Source organism: Fusarium oxysporum, chromosome 6 (genome assembly GCF_000149955.1).
Source record: "Fusarium oxysporum f. sp. lycopersici 4287 chromosome 6, whole genome shotgun sequence".
NCBI lineage: Eukaryota > Fungi > Ascomycota > Sordariomycetes > Hypocreales > Nectriaceae > Fusarium > Fusarium oxysporum.
Genome location: NC_030991.1, coordinates 130,448 through 153,718, shown reverse-complemented (window position 1 = coordinate 153,718; position 23,271 = coordinate 130,448). Strand labels below are relative to the sequence as shown.

Here is a 23,271-nt window from a genome sequence, read left to right as displayed (position 1 = left end):
CCTGGCGAGTTTTTCATTCCTACCTGCGCATCAACTTATTTCAACTATCGGACAGAAGCACAGCAACATACACAGATTTTCTACCTGAATAGCTGATAACATAAGTGTGTCGGGTGGGGCCGACACACAATTACCTCTTGAGCTATAGTACAATACAACCATTGAACCTACCTAGCTTTCCAAATCCAGCTACCACTGTAACATAAGAGATAACGTACACGATAAGCGAAACCAACAGTATACTGTGCAGCTAAAAGTAACCTACCCTATAGCATTTTAAATCTTAGATAAAATAGATTAAAATTCTATAAGAATATTGTTATATATAGTATACTAAGCTATAGTTTTTATATTTTTAAAAGTTTCTTAATATTTTTATTTTCTAAACAAAACCTTATTTTAGACAATGTGAATTTATTTTATAATAAAACAAAATAGTAAAGAATTCCAGAAAAATATATATTATAAGAGATATTATAGATAAAGCAGTTATTTATAATCTTTTAGCTATTTTAAGCCTATTTTGAATTTTTAAGAATTATTTAAAAGACTGCTTTTAAGGTGAAAAGTGGGCTGTTGCGTTCGCTTGTCCATTGCGTTAGCTTATCGTGCACGTTAGCACTTTATAATACTAAAATAAGCCTAATAGAGATTGAAGCTATAAAGCGCAATAAATTATAGATTACCTACTATGACTATAGTAATCACGGACACGCCGTCGCGATCAGAGCCCTACTTGCGAGAATTGTCCACCATAGCCACCTACAATGCCAAGAACCGTCAGGCTGCAACGATGGAATGACGTCCCCTGCCGGACTCATTGGTCAATGACCAACGCTCGGCCTCCTTCGAACGGACGGCAGTTAATAAGCTGCCCCTACAAACTTGCAGCTAGCCACCTCAGCTCGACAAAGGCAATGTGCAATACGGCTGGCAAAGCGCATGGCTGCTTTGGCGTTGCCGCAGGTTTGCGTTTCAGGCAGCAATGGTTTAATGTCATTTGGGCAATGTGAGTTGAGAAAATGCCGCCTCTTGCCGGTTTTATCCACCTTGTCTGCCGCCGTCCACGAAGCAACTCGTTGGTAATTATGGTGTAAGGCGAGAGAGGAAGCTCGGTTATGGCTAACACCTGTAATGCAGCAGGAGGTTTTCTTCTTTGAGGGCGAATCGGTAATACAGATCATCTGGTCAGGACTTAGCGATCTCCGCGGAGCGGGCCGGTGTGCCCAACGACGACTTGATGCTGACATGGTGTGCGGGATAGGTGTGGCACCTCACAACTGAGGAACATACGCAGCCAATGATTGCCCATTCAGTCCCCTCTTTTCGGATTGCCCGCCAGCATTTGTTAGTTTGTCACAAGTGCTATGTGGTCAGCTGCCCGTTATTAAGCCCTTATCTACGGAGTAGCGTGTGTCGAAGTCTGCCTTGCTTACCCCATCGAAATGGCTGTTGTGGCTGCAGCCGGTCAAGCAAGCCGTTATTCAGCCTTCGACAGGGTTTGCATCAAAAACGAAAACGGCAATAGACCGATGTTGTTTTCTCTTTCCCCCAACAGCTTCAGACTTTACCTAAACCGGCCGGTAATACAGGAAATTTTAGGCCAGCTAGCTCTATTATGCTATCCATTGGAGTGCCACAGCCCTTCAGGACGCTTGGGCCAACCTGTCATTGTCAACCCCAGATTTTGTGCCTTCAATCAACGATAAAATTCATTTCAAGAATAAAGGGACAAAGATCTTGATTGAGCCTGATATAATGCGATTGCAGCTATCTATTAATCTAAATTCTATCGCGTGGCGTTATGTGGTGGACTTTTGGCGGATTTTGTTTATATTTTCTAGCCGATACTCGAATTTGACAGACATTCCCAGCCTCATCAAGGTTGTATAGGAGGACAAGGGCAGCTAGCCATTGCTTCAGCTGCTTCCGGACGGTGGCAAAGTGCAAATCGGCTGGCAAAGTGCTTTTAGTGTGACCACAGGTTTAAGTATCAGGCAGCAATGGGCTGAGTAGACTTCGGATACGTTGGTTGAGAAAATGGCGCACCCCCGCAACCATACGCGAAGCAACTTGTCAGTATTCATAATGAGGCGAGACAGGAGGCTCCATTACAGCCAATACCTGCAATGCAGCAGGAGGCTTTTTTCTTTGCGGGCGAATCCATAATACAGATTCCTTCGTCAGGTATCTTCGCGGAGCCCAGAGTTGCAATCCACTCCACTAAATCCACTGGCGGAGCCAATGGAGTGGATGGACCTTAATCCACGGAGCCCGTCGGTGTAGTGGATCCATTTGAAGCTATCGTGAAGTGGAATGGACGTCGTGGATTAGTGGATGAGTCGATTATGTCAGCAGTTGTTTGAGTGAAGTTATTCTCGACGCCCGCCCTGGCCTGATTAAGTACCGCTGTTCGTGGTAGTAAAGCTATTCCCAACTACTTTCTTCTTGGTGGCACTCCACCACATTCTCAAGCCACGCTGTTGCCCACTCTTGAAGCTCGTCGTCCGTCATGTGAGCCATCTTGAGGTTGTCCTTCTCTTCGGCTACTGAGACAAAGAAAGGGTCCAAATCTCGAATAATACCCGCCCTAAGCCATGAACGCAAGACTTGACACGTCCCAATAACCTGTGCTTCAAGCCGACTTCGCAGAGGTGTTACCATACGCCCTGCTGCTGAAAAAAGACGTTCACACTTAGCGGACATCGGCTGGATCGTAAGGAAATCAAGGGCCATTCGTGACAGACGTGGATACTTGAACCTTTTCTCGTGCCAATAAGCAAGAGGGTCACGAACTTGGGCATCACCACTCTCATGGTTCGAAATCCAGTGCTGATACTCATCTTCAAACGGCTCGAGGCTGTCGTCACCTTGCGTCGCTGGTGCTGCGCAGCGGTTTTCTTCCAGGTATTCTTGGAACGGATTGCTGTACGTCTTCCGCCGTTTGAGAGCTGGTTTTTCGTCATTCACTGCCATTCGAGGTAACCTGGTCTCACGATACTCGTAGTGCCATACATCGTGAACGATTCGCTTGGCCTGACGAATCCATTCAGGGTTACCGGCCCACTTGCGGTCGAACCATTTCCAGCGGTACGCTGGATGGAGCGCCAGCCCAGTATAATAGATAGGCGTTTCGCTCAACAGCTGGTAATACTTATCAAGTTTCTGCCAACCCAAATTGATGTTAATCCTGAAGTGTTCGGGGCCAGGAAAGCGTTCAGCCATAGCCTTATAGTCCTCAAGCTTGTCAAGAAGGAATTCGAAGCCTTGGATAACATCCCAAACATTACCATATGAGCCCATCCATCCACGCTTCCGCTTGCGGATTTGGCCATCGCCTTCAAGCATCTTAATCGTGCACTCATAATAGCCTAGAAGCTGCGAAAAGATTTCGAGAACCTCCCAGTCCTTGTCAGATAACTGGTGTTCTGGCTCGCAAATATATGGCAGTTTGGCAGACTTCTTTGTGGTGCCCCTTTTGGTCTTATGCTGTTGTTCGAACTCCACCCGGTATCGCGCGATAAGCAGTTCAATGTGATCACGCAGCTGAAGCGCACGTCGGATCATGTATACCATATACAACCCCCCTTTCGACAGCCCCACCCTTTCGTCAAGCAAAAAAAAAATAGCACCACCAAAATTCGTCAACTTCACTTATACGAAATTTAGCCAGAATAAATAGCTACCTAAAAGAAGCTTCTTTTATTGATTATATAAATGAGTGGAGATAATTATTTTGACCTGTTGAGGATGTGCTGGGCACGCGATATATGCAAGTCATGCTATTGAAATATTTTCAATATGGTCACTAACCTCCTCACCGCTCTTTCTCGTGATTTTTGATCTTTACCCTCGACAACAGCAGAAAAATGCCTAAATCACGACTTAAATGGGAATATACAGAGGACGATATGGCTGACGCCATATTGGACATTACCGATCATGGTTTTTCACCCCCTCAAGCGGCCCAGAGAAGAGGAGTGCCCCGAACGACCCTCATCGATAGACTTAACGGCCGTGGGGCCGCTGAAGACCAGATCCAGCCTCGCCGACGTTTGTCCAAGAGCCAAGAAGATAGGCTCGCTTTCTGGATACTCCGTCAGGAGTCTTTGGGCTATGCTCCGTCCCACAGTCAGATCCGCGCTTGTGTCATGGGCTTGTTGAGGCAGCAGGGCGAACGTCCCAACTTGGGACGCAACTGGGTGACCAAGTTTATTAATCGCCGCGCAGACCTAAAAACCAAGATGAGTAGACGTCAAGAAGCTAAAAGGTTCGACTCTTTCACACCTAGAGCGGTTCATTGGTACTTTGATATCCGGGATGGCCAGTATGGCTGGATCAAGCCTGAAAACACCGTCAACGTTGATGAAGGCGGTATTATGACTGGTTTCGGCAAGTATTCACCTCTATTACTTGTCGGTGCTTGCATTTTGACCGACTAATTCTCTTCATTCAGGCCTAGATAGCTTAGTTGTTGGAAGCGCGGACCCGAAGCGCAAGGCCTTCCTCAAGGGACCACAGACTCGGAATTGGACTTCATTCATCGAAGCTGTCACTGCTGACGGCCGCGCTTTAGTTCCTGGCATAATCTTCAAGGGGAAGGAACTGCAGAAACAATGGTTCCTTGACGAGTTCAAGCAGATAGCAGACTGGTATTACATAACTTCGCCCAACGGGTGGACTGATGACCACATAGGCATTGAATGGCTTGAAAAAGTTTATCTGCCCCAGACTACACCTGCCGACGAGTCAGACGCGAGATTGATCATCTTAGATGGTCACGGAAGCCATGCAACAGTATGTCCTCCATTTCCCCCATCTCACGATCAGTGCTGAGTGGTGGAAGGATGAATGGATGGCCACGTGTTTTTTGAACAACGTTTATTGCTGCTATCTACCAGCACACTGCTCTCATGGACTCCAGCCACTAGACAATGGAGTCTTCAACGCGTTAAAGGCTGCATATTGAAGAGAGCTGGAAAGGTTCGCCTCATTGACTGATTCCGCTCCGATGGATAAGGTTAATTTCATCAGGGCCTACGCCAAGGCTCGCCGAGTTGGAATGACTAAGAAGAACATACTGTCAGGCTGGAGGGTCACTGGCAACTGGCCGATTTCGCGTTCCAAAGCGCTGCGACACCCTGAAATCCAACAAGACAGGCCAAACAGCGGCCCAAGAGTGACTCCTGAACCTAGGCCGTATCTTGGCTCGGACGATACTCCACAGACGAGCCGTCAAATTCGAGATCTTGGGCTGAACAAAACACCAAAGACGCGGAGACGGTACAACGTGATAGCCAAGGGCTTTGAGGCTCAACAACAGACAGTAGCGGCGCATACGCAGAGGATTGCCAGCCTAGAGGAAGAATTGGCTCGGCTGAAGAGAGGGAAGAAGAGGAAGGCAGTACCGAATCCTAACAGACGTTTTATGACTCTCGGGGAGACTTTAGCTGTTGGAGAAGCCATACCTGAAGGGGAGACTCAAAATGAGTCTGTCGTGGTGGAATCTGTCTGTTCAGACGAGCGAGAGTCAGAATCAGAGGCTAGCTCGGTCATTGAAGTGAGAGAGGAAGCCGTACTCCACCAACGGACCACGCGGTCAGGACGGCTTATCAAAAGACCTAAATTCCAATAGAGATAGTTGTTCGCTATTGCGAGATGAGATATTTTGCACATGTCCCTCATTTTGGCCGAGTTGTTTACAAGTGAAGTTGTCCATTTTTGGTGGTCCTCTTTTTTTTTGCTTGACGAAAGGGTGGGGCTGTCGAAAGGGGGGTTGTGTATGGGTAGTAGGTATACAAGAAGAAAATGTTAACTATTTAAAAAAAGAAATATTATTAAAAAATATAACAGACAATCTAGTCAGTTTGAATTAGTTACTGTATTCACCTCGAAAGGCCTTGATGCCCTGCTAACATGTCTTCGTATTGCCAGTAATATACACAGATCTTGGGAAACAAAAGGATTTTTACTTTTTAAGAAAATTAAATATCTGGGAATTAAAAGGTACTTGACAGTTCGCAGGGTACCCGTGCAGCAAAGACTTTACTCTATATTTATAGTTCAACTTATAATTTCATGGAAATCGAGCTCCAGGGTGACTTGTTTCACTTGAGAGAAAACCAGCATCTTTCTATAAGTTCAACTGTCCCAAGGCTTTCCGAAATCTCTCAATAATCATGGGTATTCCAGCCGCTGCCGTAGGTTTCCAATTTTGATCAAAGTGAACCTCTTCCACAAGCGTCTCTAGAGCCCTAGAGAGCTCATGCATTTCCACAATATCGCGACTGTCTAGAAGGCCTTCACGGCGATTTAACCGCCACAGCAGATCGAGAGCTTGAACCTTGGTCTGCGCATCTTTTGTAGTCGATGCGACAAAAGCCAGACCAGAGATTAAATCCCCATCAAGCGAGAATGTCGGTTGGCCCAGAGCGATGAGAGGTGTCGCTGCTTCTTTGGCTGCTGCTAGGAACGACTCAAACGTCTTGTGGTCTGCTGTTGCTGCTTCTGATGCATATGAGTCAATAACCATCTGCCAATACTTCTGACGAACACATAGGTTATGGTATTGCTGTTACTCTTTGGTTGACAGCTGCTGTCCTCTAAGATGATATAATGCTTCAAAGCGCTTGGTCCATTCATTGAGACCATCCTGGAGTCTTTTATTACCTTCTACCACGGGGCGAACTTCATCGTCATCATCATCTGCCTCACAATACCATGGTTTCACTTCGTAGAGAACATCTAACTGCCTTAATGCATAAGACGCCTCATCGAATGTCTTGAATGGGATTGGTGATTGCGAGTCCAAATTTGAATTATTCCGATACCAGTGTCTGACTCCCGAAATGGATGGATCGCTCATCATGAAGTTGGATGAGTCTACTCCGAGTCGGCAGAACATCTCAGCGAGCTTTCCAGTCATGATGCGCTCTTCAATAGTCGATGAGGGTAAGGCGAGATGGAATAAATCTATCCCGGCGCCGAGATGCCGCAAGAGTTCATCATATCGGCCAGTGAGGCCTTCGAAAGAGATGAACAGTAGACAGCAGATCATGACAATATGTAGGTCTTGGGCTGAACTTGTTGCCATGCTTGGTATGATGGACGCGATAGCTTTGTTATATTGTCGAGTCGCCATGCTATTTAACTCGTCTAGATCTTTGTTCCCAAGTGACTGTGCCATGAATAATCGATGCGCGATGCCAACTGCGATCATACTGTATCGAATAGATTCGTATTGATATCCCATTAGCAGAGGAAATTGGAGCCAAAAGTTGGTCGATTCGGCAGAAAGTGATAGTTGCGTCGACGTGAATTGGAAAAAGTGGTTAAAGTACAATCGCTCCTGGCTTGTCAAAGCGGGGACATGGTGAAGACTGGAGCAGAGAGGAATAATCTCGAGGCTTATTGGTTTCGTAGCTTTGGGCTGCGGCTTGCGTCGGGGCTTGGGAGGTTTGAGAGGTTTGGGTTCTGGGTAGCCATCGCACTTCATCTTGTCGCTGGAACAACGCTCACAGGTAGGTTTAGCCTCGTCACATTTTAGATGTCGGATCCTGTCGTAATAAGCGTTTGAGTGAGAAAAAGTAACGACGTCACTTACTTGCTACAAACAGAAAATATACGGATTAGCCTATGGACTTGGACAAAAGGCAGAGAGAGGGCAACATACCATGTGATGCAGCCATTTCTGCTTTTGGGACCAGATGCGCGCTTGTATTTGGCCTTGGCCGGGGCGATTCCTTGAATAGCGGCGACAACCATTGTTGCATAGTCTAGTTAGTCAATTGACAGAAACACGAGAGAACCTGTAGGAAGAGAGGATTTGACTGTCAGACAAGGGGAGAATTTTTAACTGGGGCACGCCCTATGCCCTCACATATCAGCATCCAAGGTTACTCCCTTAGTAAACCCCTTGAAAATACTGACTCAGGTGCAAAGGTGGGGTACGGAGAGTACCGAGTGCACATAAACCACGAGGAAGCCAATCACAATGCCAGATTCAACTAGTCTAAACTGACTTGAGGCTGCTATGGAGATAGATCGGCTTATGAACTGATTCACTCCCGGGCCGGCCAGTCTCAGGATTCCCTCAGCAAGAGCTGGCAACATCCCTGTTTCGGTAGATGAACGGTTGATTAAATATCTATTCAATAGAACTCAGGGTCTATCAAAACAACCAGCAGTAGCTTTATAAAAAGAGAATTTACTCCCCCATCTTTACAGATATTATTCTATCCTCCATTCACTCTTTGTTCACCTCCTACCATCTAAGCAATAATCGCTACCTTGGTATTTAATTCAAATTTTCCAATCCCCTCTTTATTTCCAACCACGACTGAAACCATAGCTTTCACTTGCTCGTAAGTTCTCACTCGTTCCTCTTCTGCCGCTCGCCATAAACACGGTCGCTAACCATCTTCCAGTGACCCTTGCAAAATCATTGCTACAATCTTCATTCCCCCTCTTGGCGTGTTTATGGAGCGAGGATGTGGAAATGACTTTTGGGTTAATCTGCTTCTTACCTGTCTATGTATACCAGTTGTTTTTCCGCCAAGCTATAATGTTGCTAATGTAGATAGTCTTTGTTCCTGGCCTTATTCATGCCATATACAGTATTTCCAAATATTAGACACAGAATTCTATTTTGGAACGCTCGGAATTATTCGCAGGCGATCCAAGTAAAGGTAGTATATACATCATTAAGGTATTTATGGTGCAATAAAATACTAATGTTAATAATAATATATACTGAGGCAAGCACCAAGGGCTTTCTACTTTTGCATATACCACGCCAAATCCCCATCGGTCGTCTCTCTAAACGTCAAGCCATTGCCCATAAACTGGAACCGATTCTTGGCAGTATACTCGTACTCAAAGTCCTCTGTTCTAAACTCTTCCAACATTTCTCCGTAGTGAATCACGCTGCCGGGGTACATAGCTGTCACTCTGCCATCGACCTTGCCATTTTTGAACCAGGATCTGCAGTCCCCTATGAATACTGTCTTTTTCATCGCCTCTTGGACGTAGGAATTGAAATCCTCCAGCGCATCCTTCCGAACTTGGATGGACCTGGATAAGCTATTGTCAGTATGAGGAGTCAATCGTGCTTTAATTGAAAACTCACTTGATGTTTTGCATCGATATCTTGCGGATCCATCTCGCGATGTAATCCAGCGTAAAAGCCATGGCAGCTAGCAGGCTTCCGTTCGCCAATGGGGTATTGGGCCCGTTGATAGTGAATAAATTGGGCATGTTGGCGGCCATAACACCGAGATAGGCCTCAGGGGCATCTTTCCATTGATCTGCTAGTGAAGCACCGTTCTTACCTATGGCCTTCCATCCAGGGCGGAAGCTCACATCGAATCCAGTTGCGCAGACAATGATGTCAAACTCGTAGCTCTTGGACAATGTGCGGATGCCACGTTGAGTAACCTCCTGTATAGGGTCAAATTCGAGCGTAACGTTGTCCTCCTGTAGGGCTTGTAAATAGTTCTCACCAGGCGATAGTCGGCGGCATCCAACCTCGAAGGTCGGGATAAGCTTGGCGCATAGGTAAGGGTTATGATTGAGAGTCTCCTCCATCTTAGCCTTGAAATGCTGGAAGGCAGCCATCTGCTCAGGACTATCCTTGGTCAAGACTCTAAAAAGCTTGTTCATTGAATGTTCAATCCCTTTTCGCAGCTCGAGGAACTTTTCAGGATTGTCCTTGAAAGACTGAATCTCTTGATCCGTATAGCTAAAGTTTTTGCCCTCGGGCGTAAACTCGGAGACGAAAGCGCTGGATATCCAAAGAGGACTGCGGACAAAATTGACAATCTTGGCTGCTGCAGGCTGCATTTCAGGAAGTAGCTGCACTCCTGAAGATCCATTGCCAATAATAGCGACCGTCCTGCCAGACCAGTCAAGATTTGTGTCCCAGGCGGCGGTGTGCATGAGCTTTCCTTTGAACTTGTCCAGGCCAGCGATGGCAGGCCAATGCCACTTGCTGAGGAAACCAGTTGCGTTGATTAATATGTCGGCTTCGTCCTTGACGAGAAAAGGACCATTCTGTTGCCGGATTTCGAGGCGCCACTTGCCAGCTTCATTATCCCAGACTGACGAGACTAGCTCAGAGTTGAACTCGACCGGCTCGTCAAGCTGATATTTATCCGAAGTTTTCTTCATGTATTTCCATATCTCGGGACCCGAGGCGTAGAAGCAGCTCCATGATGGATTAGGTTCGAAAGGAAAAGTGTAGATATGTGCAGGGACATCGCATGCGACTCCGGGGTACTTGTTGACCAACCAAGTTCCTCCAACATCGGCGTTCTTTTCGTAGATCTTGAGATCCATGAATCTATCGAGTGGCTTATCTCCATGCCTGTATTGATACGACAACATCAACCCGGCATATCCAGCGCCAATGCAAACAACCCTGAGTTTTCGTGGGGTGCCCAATGGACTTTCTTTCGCAGGCACCCAATTGCCCGACATCTCTAGATTGATGTTGTTCGATTTCGTCATATTCCTCGGTGTTTTTGAAAATGTTTTACGTGTAAATGCGCTGTTCGTAGCTAGATAAATAACAGCCCACACGACCGATAAACTTACAAGTAAAGCTACATACATTCCAACTACCGGCAAGCGAACCCGGATGCTACTACACACTTATATCCGATACAGTTGTGCATTTCGTTCCTGGAGAAATCCTATTGATCAGTGATATTTGTACCGGGGTTCGTGGACTCGGATCGGAAGCCAGCCCCGGCCCGGCAGCACCCCGCATCCGGTCCGTCTTAGAGACTCGAATCTCCTGACCTTGGCCATGGTCAATCATTACCCCCGCACAGAAAAGAAATTCCGCTTACATTTGGAAGCAGTATTGTATTGAATAGGATAAATAAATAAATCATATGCTTGTGCAGAGAAAACTGAATCTCTTCTTATCATACTATCCTCACCCTGAATTCGCTTTCACCAGTGCTACAAGACCAGGCTCAGCATAACTAGCCACCCAAGCCAAAAGCCTCTCCGCTCATGTCTGGAAAACCAACTTTGGAGTTCTTCGGTATGTATTCGACAACAATTTGGCGAGAATCCTTCTTTGAGGCTTGTGGTATTTGTTTTACTGATTCGGTCTACCGGTGTAGGAACAACCACTTTTAGACTCAAGTGGAAGGGCCTGACCATCTTTCATGACACTTGGCTCGAGAAGCCAGCTGGTTTAAAGAGACACCTCGAGCTTGATGAGGTAACTGAACTGGATTACATTGTCATCTCGCATGCCCATTTCGATCAGTGCGTTCAAAGATATCCAAAACCATATGTAGATACTCATCCGACTTTAGTCTCCCAGGTTCGGATCAACTAGCTCTGAGAACCGGTGCCACAGTGATTGCGAATTGCGAGGCCGTCAGTCGCCTCCGAGATGCCGGCGTGCCCGATACACAGTTAATCCCAGTCAGCGGTGGTGAAAGAGTGCCTCTATTCACCAAAGACATTCTCACACAAGCTGCTCAAGGAACCATCGATCGAGCCCCAGCACCGCCAACTGCGCCTCACAGACCTCATTTCAAGTACGCAACATTAGCAGTCCATATCTGGCCGTCGCTGCATTCCCTCATCCCTGGGATCACCCCGCATGACTTACCCGAGCACTTCGACACTGCACACCCCTACACTGGTGAAACGACCCCGTATGATTGTTCCTTGGATATCACCAGGCTCATGCAATATGGTCTATTCAGGATGAAAGAGGTTGCTCCTGAAGATAAAATGGACCAGGGAACGCGCGCCTTTGCGGACTACGTGCAAGACCGGAAAAAGCATGTCATGTCGCACTGCGATGGCGGCCAGCTCATGTATAACTTTGTTGCTGACGGAAAAGCGATATTGTTCAACACTCACCTTGGTGTTTACGAGGGTATCGTGAAATGTCTAACCCCAAAGCCTACTGTTGCCATCCTTGGCACCGGCGGACGGGCAAATCTTGATGGAAGGCCATTTCAAGGTTCAGCAGCTGAGTTCCTTGTCAAGCAAACACAGTGGCTTGGAGAGCCTGCGAAGATCTTGTTCTGTTTGCATGACCAGAAGTAAGTATACCATCTCAGTGTATCTTTAACAGTTACGTGACTGACAATTCCAAGTATTATCAGACCTTTCACAGTTGATATCACCGGGGCGAAGACTATGGTAGAGCAAGAGACGTCTGCTAAGGCTATTGATACTCAGCCTGGAGAGATGTATACTTTAGACGTATAGATTATAGGACGTACTTGATGTTATACATATCACATTGTGATTTCATGAATATAGCCTCGTAATTATAATTAGTTGTCCTTGTAGTAGAAATACCTACGCTGTAGATTTTACTTAATTGTGCTTTATGTTTAGCATCATGAGCATTACAACTGTATTATCTTTTAAAACCGCAAAACTAATTTAAATGTTTCCCCCCTTTTCTGCAAATACTTGTATAAACTTCCTTTTTTTTATAGCTACACCTAGAACCAGCTTAGACTGGAGAAACTTAAGGTTTCTGTGTTTAAGATATCCCCAAAACTAGACAAATCAGTCAACTGCGACTCCTGAAAAAAGTCCAACGACAGATCAAATGAACTTCCGCCACCATTTTCTGTCTCAGTCCCTAACGAAGATCCCTCTGTCAAGCAACTTGTCGATAAAGAACCAACGGGGCTTTGCAACAGCGACTCGTCGGGGTCGCCAGCCAACCATTCATTCGTTCTGCCAACTGTTGTATTCGGTAAGGGTAATTTCTCATTCAAACATCCAAACAGGTCAGCAACCAAATGGCTTTGCTTTTCAACGATGCGACTGTTCCGTTGCTCGATATACTCGTCACATACAGATTGAAGCTGTTCCACGACATGACGGTAATACCTGGCAATGCTGTCGTGCAATTCAAACTTTCGTAGCAATTTCTCTGCTGTTTTCAAATTCGCTCGCAGGGGAAATACTCGATCAAGATCTGCAAATGTAGCAAGACCTAGCGTTAAGGCAGCAGTGATGGCTGAGTGGACTGGGAATGGTAATCGCTTGGGCAAGTCTGTCCTTGATAGGAGACCTTCAAGTAAACGAATGCTTCGGAGAGCTGAGTCTACCGAAGCGTAAACGAGAGCAGTGTCGGAATTAGAGGCTGGTGGTACGGCTTCTTCGTCTCCATGAGGTCCCGCGCGTATTATCTGAGTTGTCACCCGTTCGAGAAGAACAGGCCGGGTCAGCAACATAATGGACCAGTAGTACGACTCCTTGATGTTACAAAGTCGCAGATTGGGTGCATGATCGTAATTTTCAACAAGCTCTGCGGAGTCGATTCCATCAGCCTCCAGGCCACGAGCCATACGTGTTGCCCATAAGCGATGCTCCTGCGTCATATTCGCGATGAAGTTTCTTGAAATACTGGATGTCCCGTAGACCTCTTTTAAGACGGTATCAATAATAGCTGTCATGTCGATGGCGGAAGAATAGCCCTGCTCTGACTTTGTGTTGCGGGTCTCAGCTGTGCAAATAGGCCGGCCTAGAGAGCCACTGATGAAGGTATCCATCATTCGCAATGCTTTCCACAGCCGGTTGCGAAAAGCGAAACTATCGTGGCTTACCAGGGGTGAACGATTAGCTCGATGGATGCCCATGGCGCATGCTCCACGGCATGCAACTCCAATAGAGTGATATGCGGCATCTCGTCTCCCTGCGTTGAGCTGGTAGAAAAAGATCCAGGAATGGCACAAGACGGACTTGACATTCGGCCGCTCGTTGGAGGTCAGGCTGTTTAGATATGTGGCATAAGAAAAATATGCATCGGCGGCTGTAGTCCGATCTTGGGGACATTGAAGTGCACCATTCGCGAGAATCAAGTAACATAAGGCGGTTGACAGGTTCGGAGGCTGGTGGTCGGGTTCTTCAAGCCACTGTAAAATTTCTGTTTCAAGATGTTCTTGATCAAATACACCCAGTAGACCATTTGTTGCCCGCATACTCCATCTTACGAGATACTTGGCTTCGGTGATGCTTGGCTTGGGTGGGGGGTCAGAAATCGTGTCCAAGGATGTAGATAATGGAGTAGCGGTGTCAGGATCGGTGTGGTATTGTATCGGCTGGTCAACGAAGGGACACGACCCTAGAGTCTGGGCAACAAGGTGACGAATCTGCTGGAGAAAAGATTCATTGGCCGAGTCTCCAAAAAAGACCAGGCCCCCTTGCTCGTCATGTACGAGACGACAAACATCGGAAAATGCGCTACCCAGTTCACCACTTGGTGTCTGTGTCTGAGGACTTTTAGTCGTGATCGATTTCTGTTTTGTTGAGTGTATGCGGAAACTTTGGCGTGGAGAAAACGACCCCCGAGGCCTTGAATAGTGGCATTCTGCGGCAGGTTGTCGTGCAGTGCATCTTCGGCAAGGTGCGTTACCATCGCAGCGCTCCTTGCGTCGTTTGCAATTATCGCAAGCCGTAACGCAGCGGCGGCGCATGGCATCGCTGACCTTTTTGGTAGGCATTTCACAACTTGTAATTGTAAATTATAACGTCACTCAGCAGCAGGGCTATGAAAGTCAGAAGGACAGAGACATGAACGAGTATTTATTGTTTTTTCGGGTGTGGGGTAGAAGTGAACGACGGTAACAGTACCTAACTAGCACAAGAACCAAACTTAGCGAAAGCTTGCTGATCAAAATGCGGGGAATGTAACGCCTCGTTTGTTAGTATGATTGTCAGCTGAGCAATCAGGTTCACCATGTATGTTACATTTCTCTGAATTAATGACTGCGTTCTTTGAATGGTCATGGCCTGCAAGACCAACTATCAAGTTCTAAACCATTTTTACCACTTTCATCATGTTTCACTCGCTCAAATACTCAGGGTATATCTGTTTTGATCTCGCTCCACGACACGTCACGAATAATATCTGGGGTAACTAGCGTCAAGATTGGAGCGGGGATGCAAAGCGCTAACAAGCATAAGCTAACTTGGTTCACGGAGTTTTGATAAAGTCCATTGCACCGTGTTTCGGGGTCCGAGAGCGCCATTATCCAGTTTTATTTGCGGAGCAGAAATGCCTTCTAACCGCTAAATAACCAAGGCAGTCTTTTTCTCATAGCCAGGCAGAACCATCAATTAATTAGTGCTGCCATCTCTTGATCGCCTTGTACAAAATTGCTACGACAGGCAACACCAACGTTGCAAGGAATGACAAGATCTTGAATAGAAACCCGTCCAAGTCAATTGTCTAGCCTCTGTCAGCTTCTCGCTCGTATTTCGCCCTTTGATTAACTTACCGGCTGTGATGTGCCACCGCTCTTGGCTACCCACACAAAAGCCCGGTCAATCATTTTCTTTTCGTAGTCATGGCACCTTGTCTGTATCTCTTCGGTGGTCGGTGCCGAGCCTGCCTCTGCTGACCTCTTCAGCTCAAGTAACTCAGGCAAGATATCGGCAATGTCCTCCATGGCTTGATTTCCACCCATTCCCCTAATGCATTCATCAACTGGTCAGCAATCAATTCCTTGTTATTCACGTATTAATGCATGGATATCAACCTACCGATTAGGTTGCATCGCATGTACAGCATCACCCACGAGCCATACGCGTGGATGGCCGTCTTCAGGCTTCTTATCCTTTTTCGCCTGAAGCCGTTGTCGCCACTGTTTCGATAGCTTGGAACTTGCCCGGAGTCTCGTCACGTAGACGCTGCTCCCGTCTTCATCGGCAGATCCCGCAGATAGCATGGCATGGCTATAAGGGCTTAGAAAATAGCACATATGCAACGGGTAGCCAAGCTTACTATTCTAGGGCCCAGTCGCGAACGATGTCAAGGCAAAATTGACGCCTGTCCGGAATGTCCTTTTCGTCATCGCAAGGACACAAGGCCCGCGGAACAGACAAGGCCCAGTAGAATGATGCTTCGTCCTCGTCAAAGTCGAGCTTAGAATCGTTGCGTTGCGTTTTGCCTTTATCGCGGGAAGGGGGTAAGTAGACTGTGCTGTTTGAGTGGTTGAACAACAGCTATTGAAACTTCCGAGTAACTTACGAGCATAATATAGTGAGACACCATTCTTAAAGACCAGTATCGGTCCTTTCTGGAGGCGATGGGGCAGCTGATGGAGACGTTGTTTACTGACGCTCCCTTTTGAAAGAAATGCTAAATGACTGTTTATGTCTACGAGATTTCTCGCCCTGATCTGCTTGTTTATCTGCGTGTTGTCAGTAGAAATCTCTGGTGTAAATGCGACTCGACTGACCTTGGATCCACTGCCGTCTGCTGCCACTAGAAGGTCGCATGTCTCTGATGAGCCATCTGTAAAATTGACTTTGACGTGCTCATTCTGCCTCCCCGGGCTAACAATCTCATAATGTGAGAAACACTTGCCATACTTGACCTTCCCGCCGGCGATGAGAGGACCAAGAAGCAAGTCTCGCAGAACTACTCGATTGATAGCAGCGGACTTGGAGTACGTCGGAAGTGTTGACAAGTCAAGAACAGTCTCGAATCTGGTGTTGGTGAGAGATGGCGCTGTTGAAGAGGAACCAGATGATTGCCCGAGCTTCTCTAGGATAGAGTCCATATGTAACTTGCTAAGGCATGCTTCCAAGCCTGATAAAGCAGCGTCGCTGAGACGAATCTGATACCCTTCTCTCTTGAGATTTTCCTCATCTCTTTCGAAAACTTGGGCGTCGACGCCATTGTTGACAAGCCCATTGGCTAGTAGTGCTCCCGCGAGTCCCCCACCAACTATGATGATCTTGAAATGGCTCATGGTAAAAAAGCGAGCAACTTGGAAGACAAATGTTGGTTTGGTCACCCAGACTTTAACTGGAACATGAAGGCCAAGTTAGCGGTCGGCTTAAATAAGCTAGTCATTATAGAGTCTGCTAATTCCTGAGCATCGCCGGCCGGCCCTGACGGAATGAGGACTTCCTGAACGTGCTGGAGAAATGATTCCGGTTCAGGAAGCCGGCATCCGAAGGTTCGCGATCAAGAGCCGGATGGGTTTGATTGATTCCCCGGAATATGCTGATAAAATCCGACCTAGTGCCGGTTCAAATCCGGTATCCGAGAGTATTCCAGCATCTTGATTCATTCGCAGGGTCCATAGGAGTATCCACTGTGAGTTGAGGTTGATAAGATAGGATTCCCCAACACTCTCCCACGTTCCACTATCACCAGTTCCTTATCTAAGTTGAACAGCTTCCACTAAGTCCTGAGTCAGTCTACTTCAAGGAAGGAAAAATGAATTCGTCACCTCTTCCGACCATTCCTCAGATCCAAGCGTTGATTCATGACAGCCAGAGGGGAGATATCCTCTGGGGTCTTGTTATTTCAACTGTGGTATATCTTATCTATCTAGTTATTGATAGAGTCTACAAGCTCTACCTGCACCCCCTATCCAAGTTCCCTGGCCCAACAGAGGCTTGTCTGTCCCAAAAATGGCTACTTCGAGTATCCGAGGAGGGTAACCCTGAGCGTGTTTTCGAGAGATTACACGAGAAATACAGTGAGTCCCATCTTAGGATCCCTTCATACTCCCAATCTACTTACCGCAAGGCGATTAGACTCAAGAGCAATCAGGATAGCCCCAAACGAGCTACACATCGACGATGTCAAGATATACAAGGACATTTACAATCAGACCTCGACTTATATAAAGCAACCCGACTTCTATGCTGGTTTCGGCACCCCACATTCAGTCTTCGCCGAACATGATCCCAATCTCCATAAACAACGACGACGACGTCTGAATCCATACTTCTCTCGACGGGCAATAGGACAGATAGAAACTTTGCTGAAGAGCAAGATTGAACAACTTGGAAAGCGCATCGATAGCCAAAACGGCCCTTACAACATCTTCAACGCTGTAAGGTGCACGACTGTTGACATCATCTCTCATTACTGCGTTGGGAAGCCTCTTGGTCAACTCGAGAACAGCGATGAAAACTTCAACGGCGATTTTTTGGGTGCATTTGATTCCGTATCCGTCGTTATCTGGAAGTTCATGTATCAGCCTTTCTTCCGGTGGCTCGTCTCAGTCATACCCCCCGCCCTGGCCAAGGCTGTGAGCAGGGAGGCCCGACTGATGCTATCGCTCTATAACGCATGCCAACAAGCAGCGATTAGCTTCAAGAGGAATCCGCCCAAATCTACCCAAGCTACCATCTTCAGCAGCCTGTCTGATCTTGGCGAGAAAGACATGGGAGATGAGGCAGTCGACATGCTCATAGCGGGATCAGATACCACAGCGTACACATTGGCAACAGCTGTTGTGCAAATCTGTCAGAACAGTCGTGTCAAGCAAAAGCTCGTGGAAAGTCTAGATGCAGGAATTGCTGATGTAAAGAGTTTGCCATCACTGTTGGAGTTGGAACAAATTGTGTACCTTAATGCTTCAGTTCGTGAAGCCGTACGATTCGCCATTGCAGCACCCGGGAGGTTACCACGGGTTGTTCCTCGGGACAACAAGCCCTTAGTTGTCGATGGGCTGGTGGTCCCAGCAGGTAGCATCGTTGGCATGTCAGCGTACACCATGAATTTCAGCGAAAAGCTCTGGGGCGACGACGCAGCAGAATTTAACCCAGATAGATGGCTGGGTGAAGGTAGAAAGAGTCTAGATACCAACATGTGCTCATTCTCAAAGGGCCTGCGAAGCTGTCTTGGACAGAACCTGGCATTCGCAGAGATACATTACATTCTGGCATATCTCTTCGCCAAGTATGATATTGAGTTGGTTGACAAACCGGACGACATAGAGGTCTACGATCGATTTACATCGTATGTTACGAAACATGCTATTATGGTGGACATGAAGAAGCACCAGGTTTCAAAGTCAGTTAAATAGGTTTCCAGCCATTCTCAATATGCAATAGCCGCCAGAACCTGGCACAGCTCTTCCGTTTGAAGTTCAGATATCAATGACATTTTTATCGTCCAGATTGGAACTTATTACTCAGCTGATAATTAGTTCAATCGTGTTGGAGCAACTGGGAGTCCCTCTTATCTTCAGGACTCAGACTGTTAGTATGAAAGTCCTAGATGAATTCATCTAAGAGGTCTACTAGAGATGTACCAAGCTTCACTTGCTGTGGTATATCTCTGGTAGATAACTTGTAGGTAAATATACCGCGCTCCTGCGGCCACCGATGACTCTACTGCTATCGGGCCCTTCACTATGACAGATAACAGTACCGTTATTGAAGTATCAGCTATTGCTGGGAGAGGAGTCATCGCTGCTAATGTTTCTGTTGCTGCCGGTGCCTCAATTTCTGCTCGTTGTAAAAGCGCTGTATGTCGGAAGGGGCATAACTTTGATGTCATTCTACATAGCATGACCTATAGCGTGGCACATATTGCATCTAGGCTGCGCCCTTAGTTGTGTTGCTACCTCAACTGTCTCGAAAGAACTAGGCTCCCGCCGAGTGCTTGACTATGGATTGGCTGAATTATCAGCTATTTGATCAATAGATTGATGAGGCTCAAGAAGTAATCGAGGACTCCCAGTGCGACTAAGCTGCCAGTGTCTATATAAGTGTTTTAGTGAACAGAATGATGCGTTACATTGTCCTCCTAGTCTCCTTATTTGCCCTCAACTCCCACAGAGGTATTTCTTCTGTCTGCAAAATCCTAATTCTTAGAGGCGCTGTGAGGTAGACGTAGAGTTTGGACCTACTGAGCTAGAAGTCCTCTAGAGGACCTCTTGTAAGAAGTTCAATTGTGCCTTGATGTTCTCTTCAAAAACGTCTCCGTAGTAGGGATCGAAATGATTAGCATCCTTCAGTATAGCCAGTCTCTTTGGTTCATACGCTGACGCATATGCCTTGAGTTGAGTGACAGTTGGTGCTGTGATGTCGTTGCTAGCACAGATCAAGAGAAGTGGCGTAGGCGCAATGCGATGAATAAAAGCTTGAGGTTCAAAAGCAAGGAGGTTGAGAAGCGTTTGCGGCGTGACACTCGGGGCCCACGGCACGCCTTCGGCTTCTAGAGCCTTGATGAAGCCATGGAGACCCACATCGTGTAAAAGAGCACCGTTGTCTGGGCTAACGCTTTCCTCCAAAGTCTCGGCAAAGAGTTTCGTCAGAGGTGGAGGGTTACCGGCTTTGACTTGTTGTCGGCTGGTATAGAGGGAAGAGATTATTGGTCCAAGGTGGGCACCAAGCATTTCGCCGGATACAAAAGGGACCTGGGAAATCACGGCCCGGATACGCTTGTCGAAAGCCGAAGCATGGATCACAGAACCGCCGCACATACTGCTGCCCCAATAGACAATCTTTGTATTATCAACCTCATCCAAAGAAGCAGCGTAGTCAAGGGCATCCGAGAAGTCCCGTGCTTGCTGAATAGGATTCGCTTCGCTTCGTGGAAGACCGTCGCTTGCACCCCAGTTACGGTGGTCATAGAGCAGAACTCCGTACCCAGCGGCCTGGAAGCGCTTTGCGAAGTTGGGCAAGAATTGCTCCTTTAAACCTGCCAACTAGAGCAAACTTAGTAGATGTTCAAGTCGATCTTGGGTCAAGCGTAAGCATACCCCGTTGGCCATAATAATGCATGGATGCTTTCCAGCTCCAACGCCGTAGAACCAACCCCTAAGGAGAAGTCCATCAACAGTAGGGAATTCAACATCTCGACGACCTGATGACATTTCGGAGGATATTTTATAATATAGATCGGAATAAATGTCTTTTGAACAGAGTGCGGTGAGTAACAATAGTTTCATAACAGGAGAAAAGAGATTTCTTAAGTATTCCTCTAGATATATATGTCCCTTTTCATAAATAGACTTGTGACAAGCTCAAGCCCTGGTCATGGTGATCGGCTGAAGTCAGAGTGGTTCCGATCCGATCCGATCCGATTGGATCTGGGCACTACGTAGTATTCCGAAAATAGTGGGCACGGACATAGAGAACCCCGGGCACCTTCGGGGTCCCAAGAAACACATTTAGACAAGTTACCTAAGTGATATATAAAGTAACTTGAATAAATCTTCCTAGTAAGAATAAGCTATTATTATTACTATAAAAGGTAATTTTAGTGGATTTTTAGCTATTTTATTTAAGGTAGTTAGGTACTATAGGGTAGGCTATATTTAGCTGTACAGTGCAGTGGAGCACTCGCTTGTCTGGAGCATTCGCTTATCAACCACGTTGTAATAAGTTATTCTCTTAAAGTATTAACTAAATATTTAATAAGTTTAACTACTGCTTTTAGTAACTATACTAAAGATGATTTTATTAATTTTGTATTTTAAACTAACTGGAGTTTTAGAACACTGCAGACTATTATTAGCCTTTAAACTGCCTGTAATATCTACGTGGATGAGGTGCCCTCACCTAACTCTGCTCATCCCAGTTATTGTCAACAGTTAAATTGAAAAATTGAGCTTGAAGTTAACTATCACGTCGCAATTCTGATTTATTTAATCAAAATGCAAATGCGATATATGCTCAATGTAATAAACTGATCCATCTTATTGAAATACATTTTACTATGCAAAATTTGAGGGTGACCCGAATCCATTAGGGTACAATTGATTGGCTTCACCTGTTCATCAGCGCCTTTTTTTTTAATATGGTAAAACAATTGGATTTGCTAGAGAATCCGCCGTGCAGCTAGGATAGAGTAGTAAAGTCTTCATTCAGCTTCCTTCAGCTGCACTGGGAGCTCATCTTCCATGACCCATGTGACATACTCTTTTCCAATAATCTCGCGAAACTGCATATCCTTACTCGGAGAAAATCTGCGAACAATTTGTGAAATTGCAACTCGCTGTTCAGCAAGGGACAAACTAAAGAATATGTAAGATAGACATCAATCCATCATCAGGAAGGGACCGACACTTACCTCTGCCCAATGCATGATCGCGTGCCTCTGGAAAAGGGGTAAAGATACCCATCAAGCTCCTTACTGTTTTCCTGAAGCCATCTTCCAGGTCGAAACTTCATTGGCTCTGAGAATATGTCCTCATCATAAGTCATGTAAGATATACATGAAGATACAGTAGTCTGTGTAGCATGTGAGCAAATTCTAAAAACGATTATGGGAAATTACTCACCCCACCAGGAAGCCTAACGCCTTTTACCTCCCAACCTTCTGGCGGTACGACACGTGGTAGCCGTCCTCGTATTGGACACGCTAAACGAAGGCTCTCTTTAACACAGGCTTCTAGGAACGGCAAGCTTTCAAGCTCTCTTAAGCTCGGTCTCGAGTTAACATCCGGCATAACTGTCTTGAGCTCATCTTGAAGGCGAGCATAATTGTCGGGTTGGTGCATCAGGTACCAGAGCGCGACAGAGGCTGTGGTTGCAGTTGTATCTGTGCCTGCTTCATGATTAGCTTCTTTCAATTACGAGAGAGAGGTGGTCTGGTAGTACCTGCGAAGAACATAGTGCTGCTTTCCGCAATAAGTTCGCCATCAGTAAGTGACTGTTCTTTTACCTTCAGCAGCTCTTTCATCCGCTTAAAAAGACCTGGCTGAGAGGCATCGCTTGATTCTCGAGAAGAATCCAAAAGTTCCATACCAACCTAATAGGATAGATATAACCAAATACATGTTGATAAACAAGGGATTTGCTTACCCTCTGCAGGAACCTAATAGCTTCAGGAAATAGTTGGGGGAATGTAGTGGCGAGATGTCTTAAAGATCTTCGAACAATGGGGAAATGTTGTAACTAGATTATGTTAGCAGGTTATGACTGAGTCCAATCAAGAGCAAAGCTTACCACTAGTAGGTCCTTGGGACTTTTATCAAGTACCTGGAAGAGTTTCGGTATTACTGTATTGTCGATGTACTCTGGGGAAATCAAATTATTTCCATAACAGAAGGCTATAATAGACTTGATCGCAAACCTGCGCATGACGGAATACAAAGCGACAGTCTCTCCTTTCCTAACACTCACGACAACCTCTTCCACAAGCGGCTTGATAGTTGCATGCACAATAGTATCATGTTCTTCCATAGAGGCGCGTGAAAACGAAGGCGACATGAGCCTTTTTCGTTTTGAGTGTTCATCGACGTTCGAGAAGGTAAACAAGTTGCCATGGTTCGAGGAGAAGGCATCATAAAAGGCAAGGTCTTTTAGAAATCGGCTCCCTTGCTTGTTGATTGTTACATATGCTTCTCGATCTTTTATGGAAACTTCGGTCGGCGCAATCCGAACCAATGGCCCTGCCTGTAGTTAGATTAAAGATTAGTGTAGAATTTTGTGTAGACGTGCGTACCATATCTTTTATGCAAAGCTGCCAGAGTATTTGCACCATCGCCACCTCGCTCCGCCAGATAGAGCCAG

The 23,271-nt window shown here is 46.3% G+C and overlaps 8 protein-coding genes across 8 annotated transcripts; 2 read left to right on the top strand and 6 right to left on the bottom strand.

The window, feature by feature from the left end:
* Positions 1–6,133: 6,133 nt before the first annotated feature.
* On the bottom strand, positions 6,134–7,764 carry FOXG_19585 (uncharacterized protein; the record flags this gene model as incomplete). The annotated part of the gene is made up of 3 exons (XM_018399829.1): positions 6,134–6,507; positions 6,670–7,556; positions 7,673–7,764. The coding sequence occupies 3 exons, from the start codon at positions 7,762–7,764 to the stop codon at positions 6,134–6,136; spliced, it is 1,353 nt and encodes a 450-aa protein (XP_018244204.1).
* Positions 7,765–8,774: 1,010 nt separating this feature from the next.
* Positions 8,775–10,476, bottom strand: FOXG_06971 (uncharacterized protein; the record flags this gene model as incomplete). Its single annotated transcript, XM_018385611.1, has 2 exons — positions 8,775–9,072; positions 9,128–10,476. 2 exons carry the CDS (start codon positions 10,474–10,476, stop codon positions 8,775–8,777), a joined length of 1,647 nt encoding a protein of 548 aa, XP_018244203.1.
* Positions 10,477–11,019: 543 nt separating this feature from the next.
* FOXG_06970 (uncharacterized protein) lies at positions 11,020–12,243 on the top strand (the record flags this gene model as incomplete). The annotated part of the gene is made up of 4 exons (XM_018385610.1): positions 11,020–11,050; positions 11,133–11,280; positions 11,331–12,074; positions 12,129–12,243. 4 exons carry the CDS (start codon positions 11,020–11,022, stop codon positions 12,241–12,243), a joined length of 1,038 nt encoding a protein of 345 aa, XP_018244202.1.
* Positions 12,244–12,485: 242 nt separating this feature from the next.
* FOXG_19584 (uncharacterized protein) lies at positions 12,486–14,498 on the bottom strand (the record flags this gene model as incomplete). The annotated part of the gene is made up of 1 exon (XM_018399828.1): positions 12,486–14,498. The coding sequence occupies one exon, from the start codon at positions 14,496–14,498 to the stop codon at positions 12,486–12,488; it is 2,013 nt and encodes a 670-aa protein (XP_018244201.1).
* Positions 14,499–15,118: 620 nt separating this feature from the next.
* On the bottom strand, positions 15,119–16,754 carry FOXG_06969 (uncharacterized protein; the record flags this gene model as incomplete). Its single annotated transcript, XM_018385609.1, has 6 exons — positions 15,119–15,226; positions 15,276–15,468; positions 15,541–15,732; positions 15,782–15,974; positions 16,028–16,190; positions 16,239–16,754. The coding sequence occupies 6 exons, from the start codon at positions 16,752–16,754 to the stop codon at positions 15,119–15,121; spliced, it is 1,365 nt and encodes a 454-aa protein (XP_018244200.1).
* Positions 16,755–17,227: 473 nt separating this feature from the next.
* On the top strand, positions 17,228–18,830 carry FOXG_06968 (uncharacterized protein; the record flags this gene model as incomplete). Its single annotated transcript, XM_018385608.1, has 2 exons — positions 17,228–17,492; positions 17,551–18,830. The coding sequence occupies 2 exons, from the start codon at positions 17,228–17,230 to the stop codon at positions 18,828–18,830; spliced, it is 1,545 nt and encodes a 514-aa protein (XP_018244199.1).
* A 596-nt stretch (positions 18,831–19,426) lies between these two features.
* Positions 19,427–20,740, bottom strand: FOXG_06967 (uncharacterized protein). Its single transcript, XM_018385607.1, has 2 exons — positions 20,514–20,740; positions 19,427–20,459 (listed from the first exon to the last, which is right to left on the bottom strand). Exons 1-2 carry the CDS (start codon positions 20,700–20,702, stop codon positions 19,674–19,676), a joined length of 975 nt encoding a protein of 324 aa, XP_018244198.1. The 5' UTR covers positions 20,703–20,740; the 3' UTR covers positions 19,427–19,673.
* An 876-nt stretch (positions 20,741–21,616) lies between these two features.
* FOXG_06966 (uncharacterized protein) lies at positions 21,617–23,206 on the bottom strand (the record flags this gene model as incomplete). The annotated part of the gene is made up of 7 exons (XM_018385606.1): positions 21,617–21,770; positions 21,827–21,987; positions 22,038–22,306; positions 22,357–22,507; positions 22,561–22,653; positions 22,705–23,154; positions 23,204–23,206. The coding sequence occupies 7 exons, from the start codon at positions 23,204–23,206 to the stop codon at positions 21,617–21,619; spliced, it is 1,281 nt and encodes a 426-aa protein (XP_018244197.1).
* Between the last annotated feature and the right edge of the window lie 65 nt (positions 23,207–23,271).

What these genes read in the sequence shown, in the direction of transcription:
- FOXG_06967 (XM_018385607.1), bottom strand. Translation starts at nt 20,702, where the DNA reads ATGAAACTATTGTTACTCACCGCACTCTGTTCAAAAGACATTTATTCC. An exon ending in GCATTATTATGGCCAACGGG is followed by an intron (nt 20,460 to 20,513) that starts GTATGCTTACGC and finishes AGTTTGCTCTAG; the next exon opens with TTGGCAGGTTTAAAGGAGCA.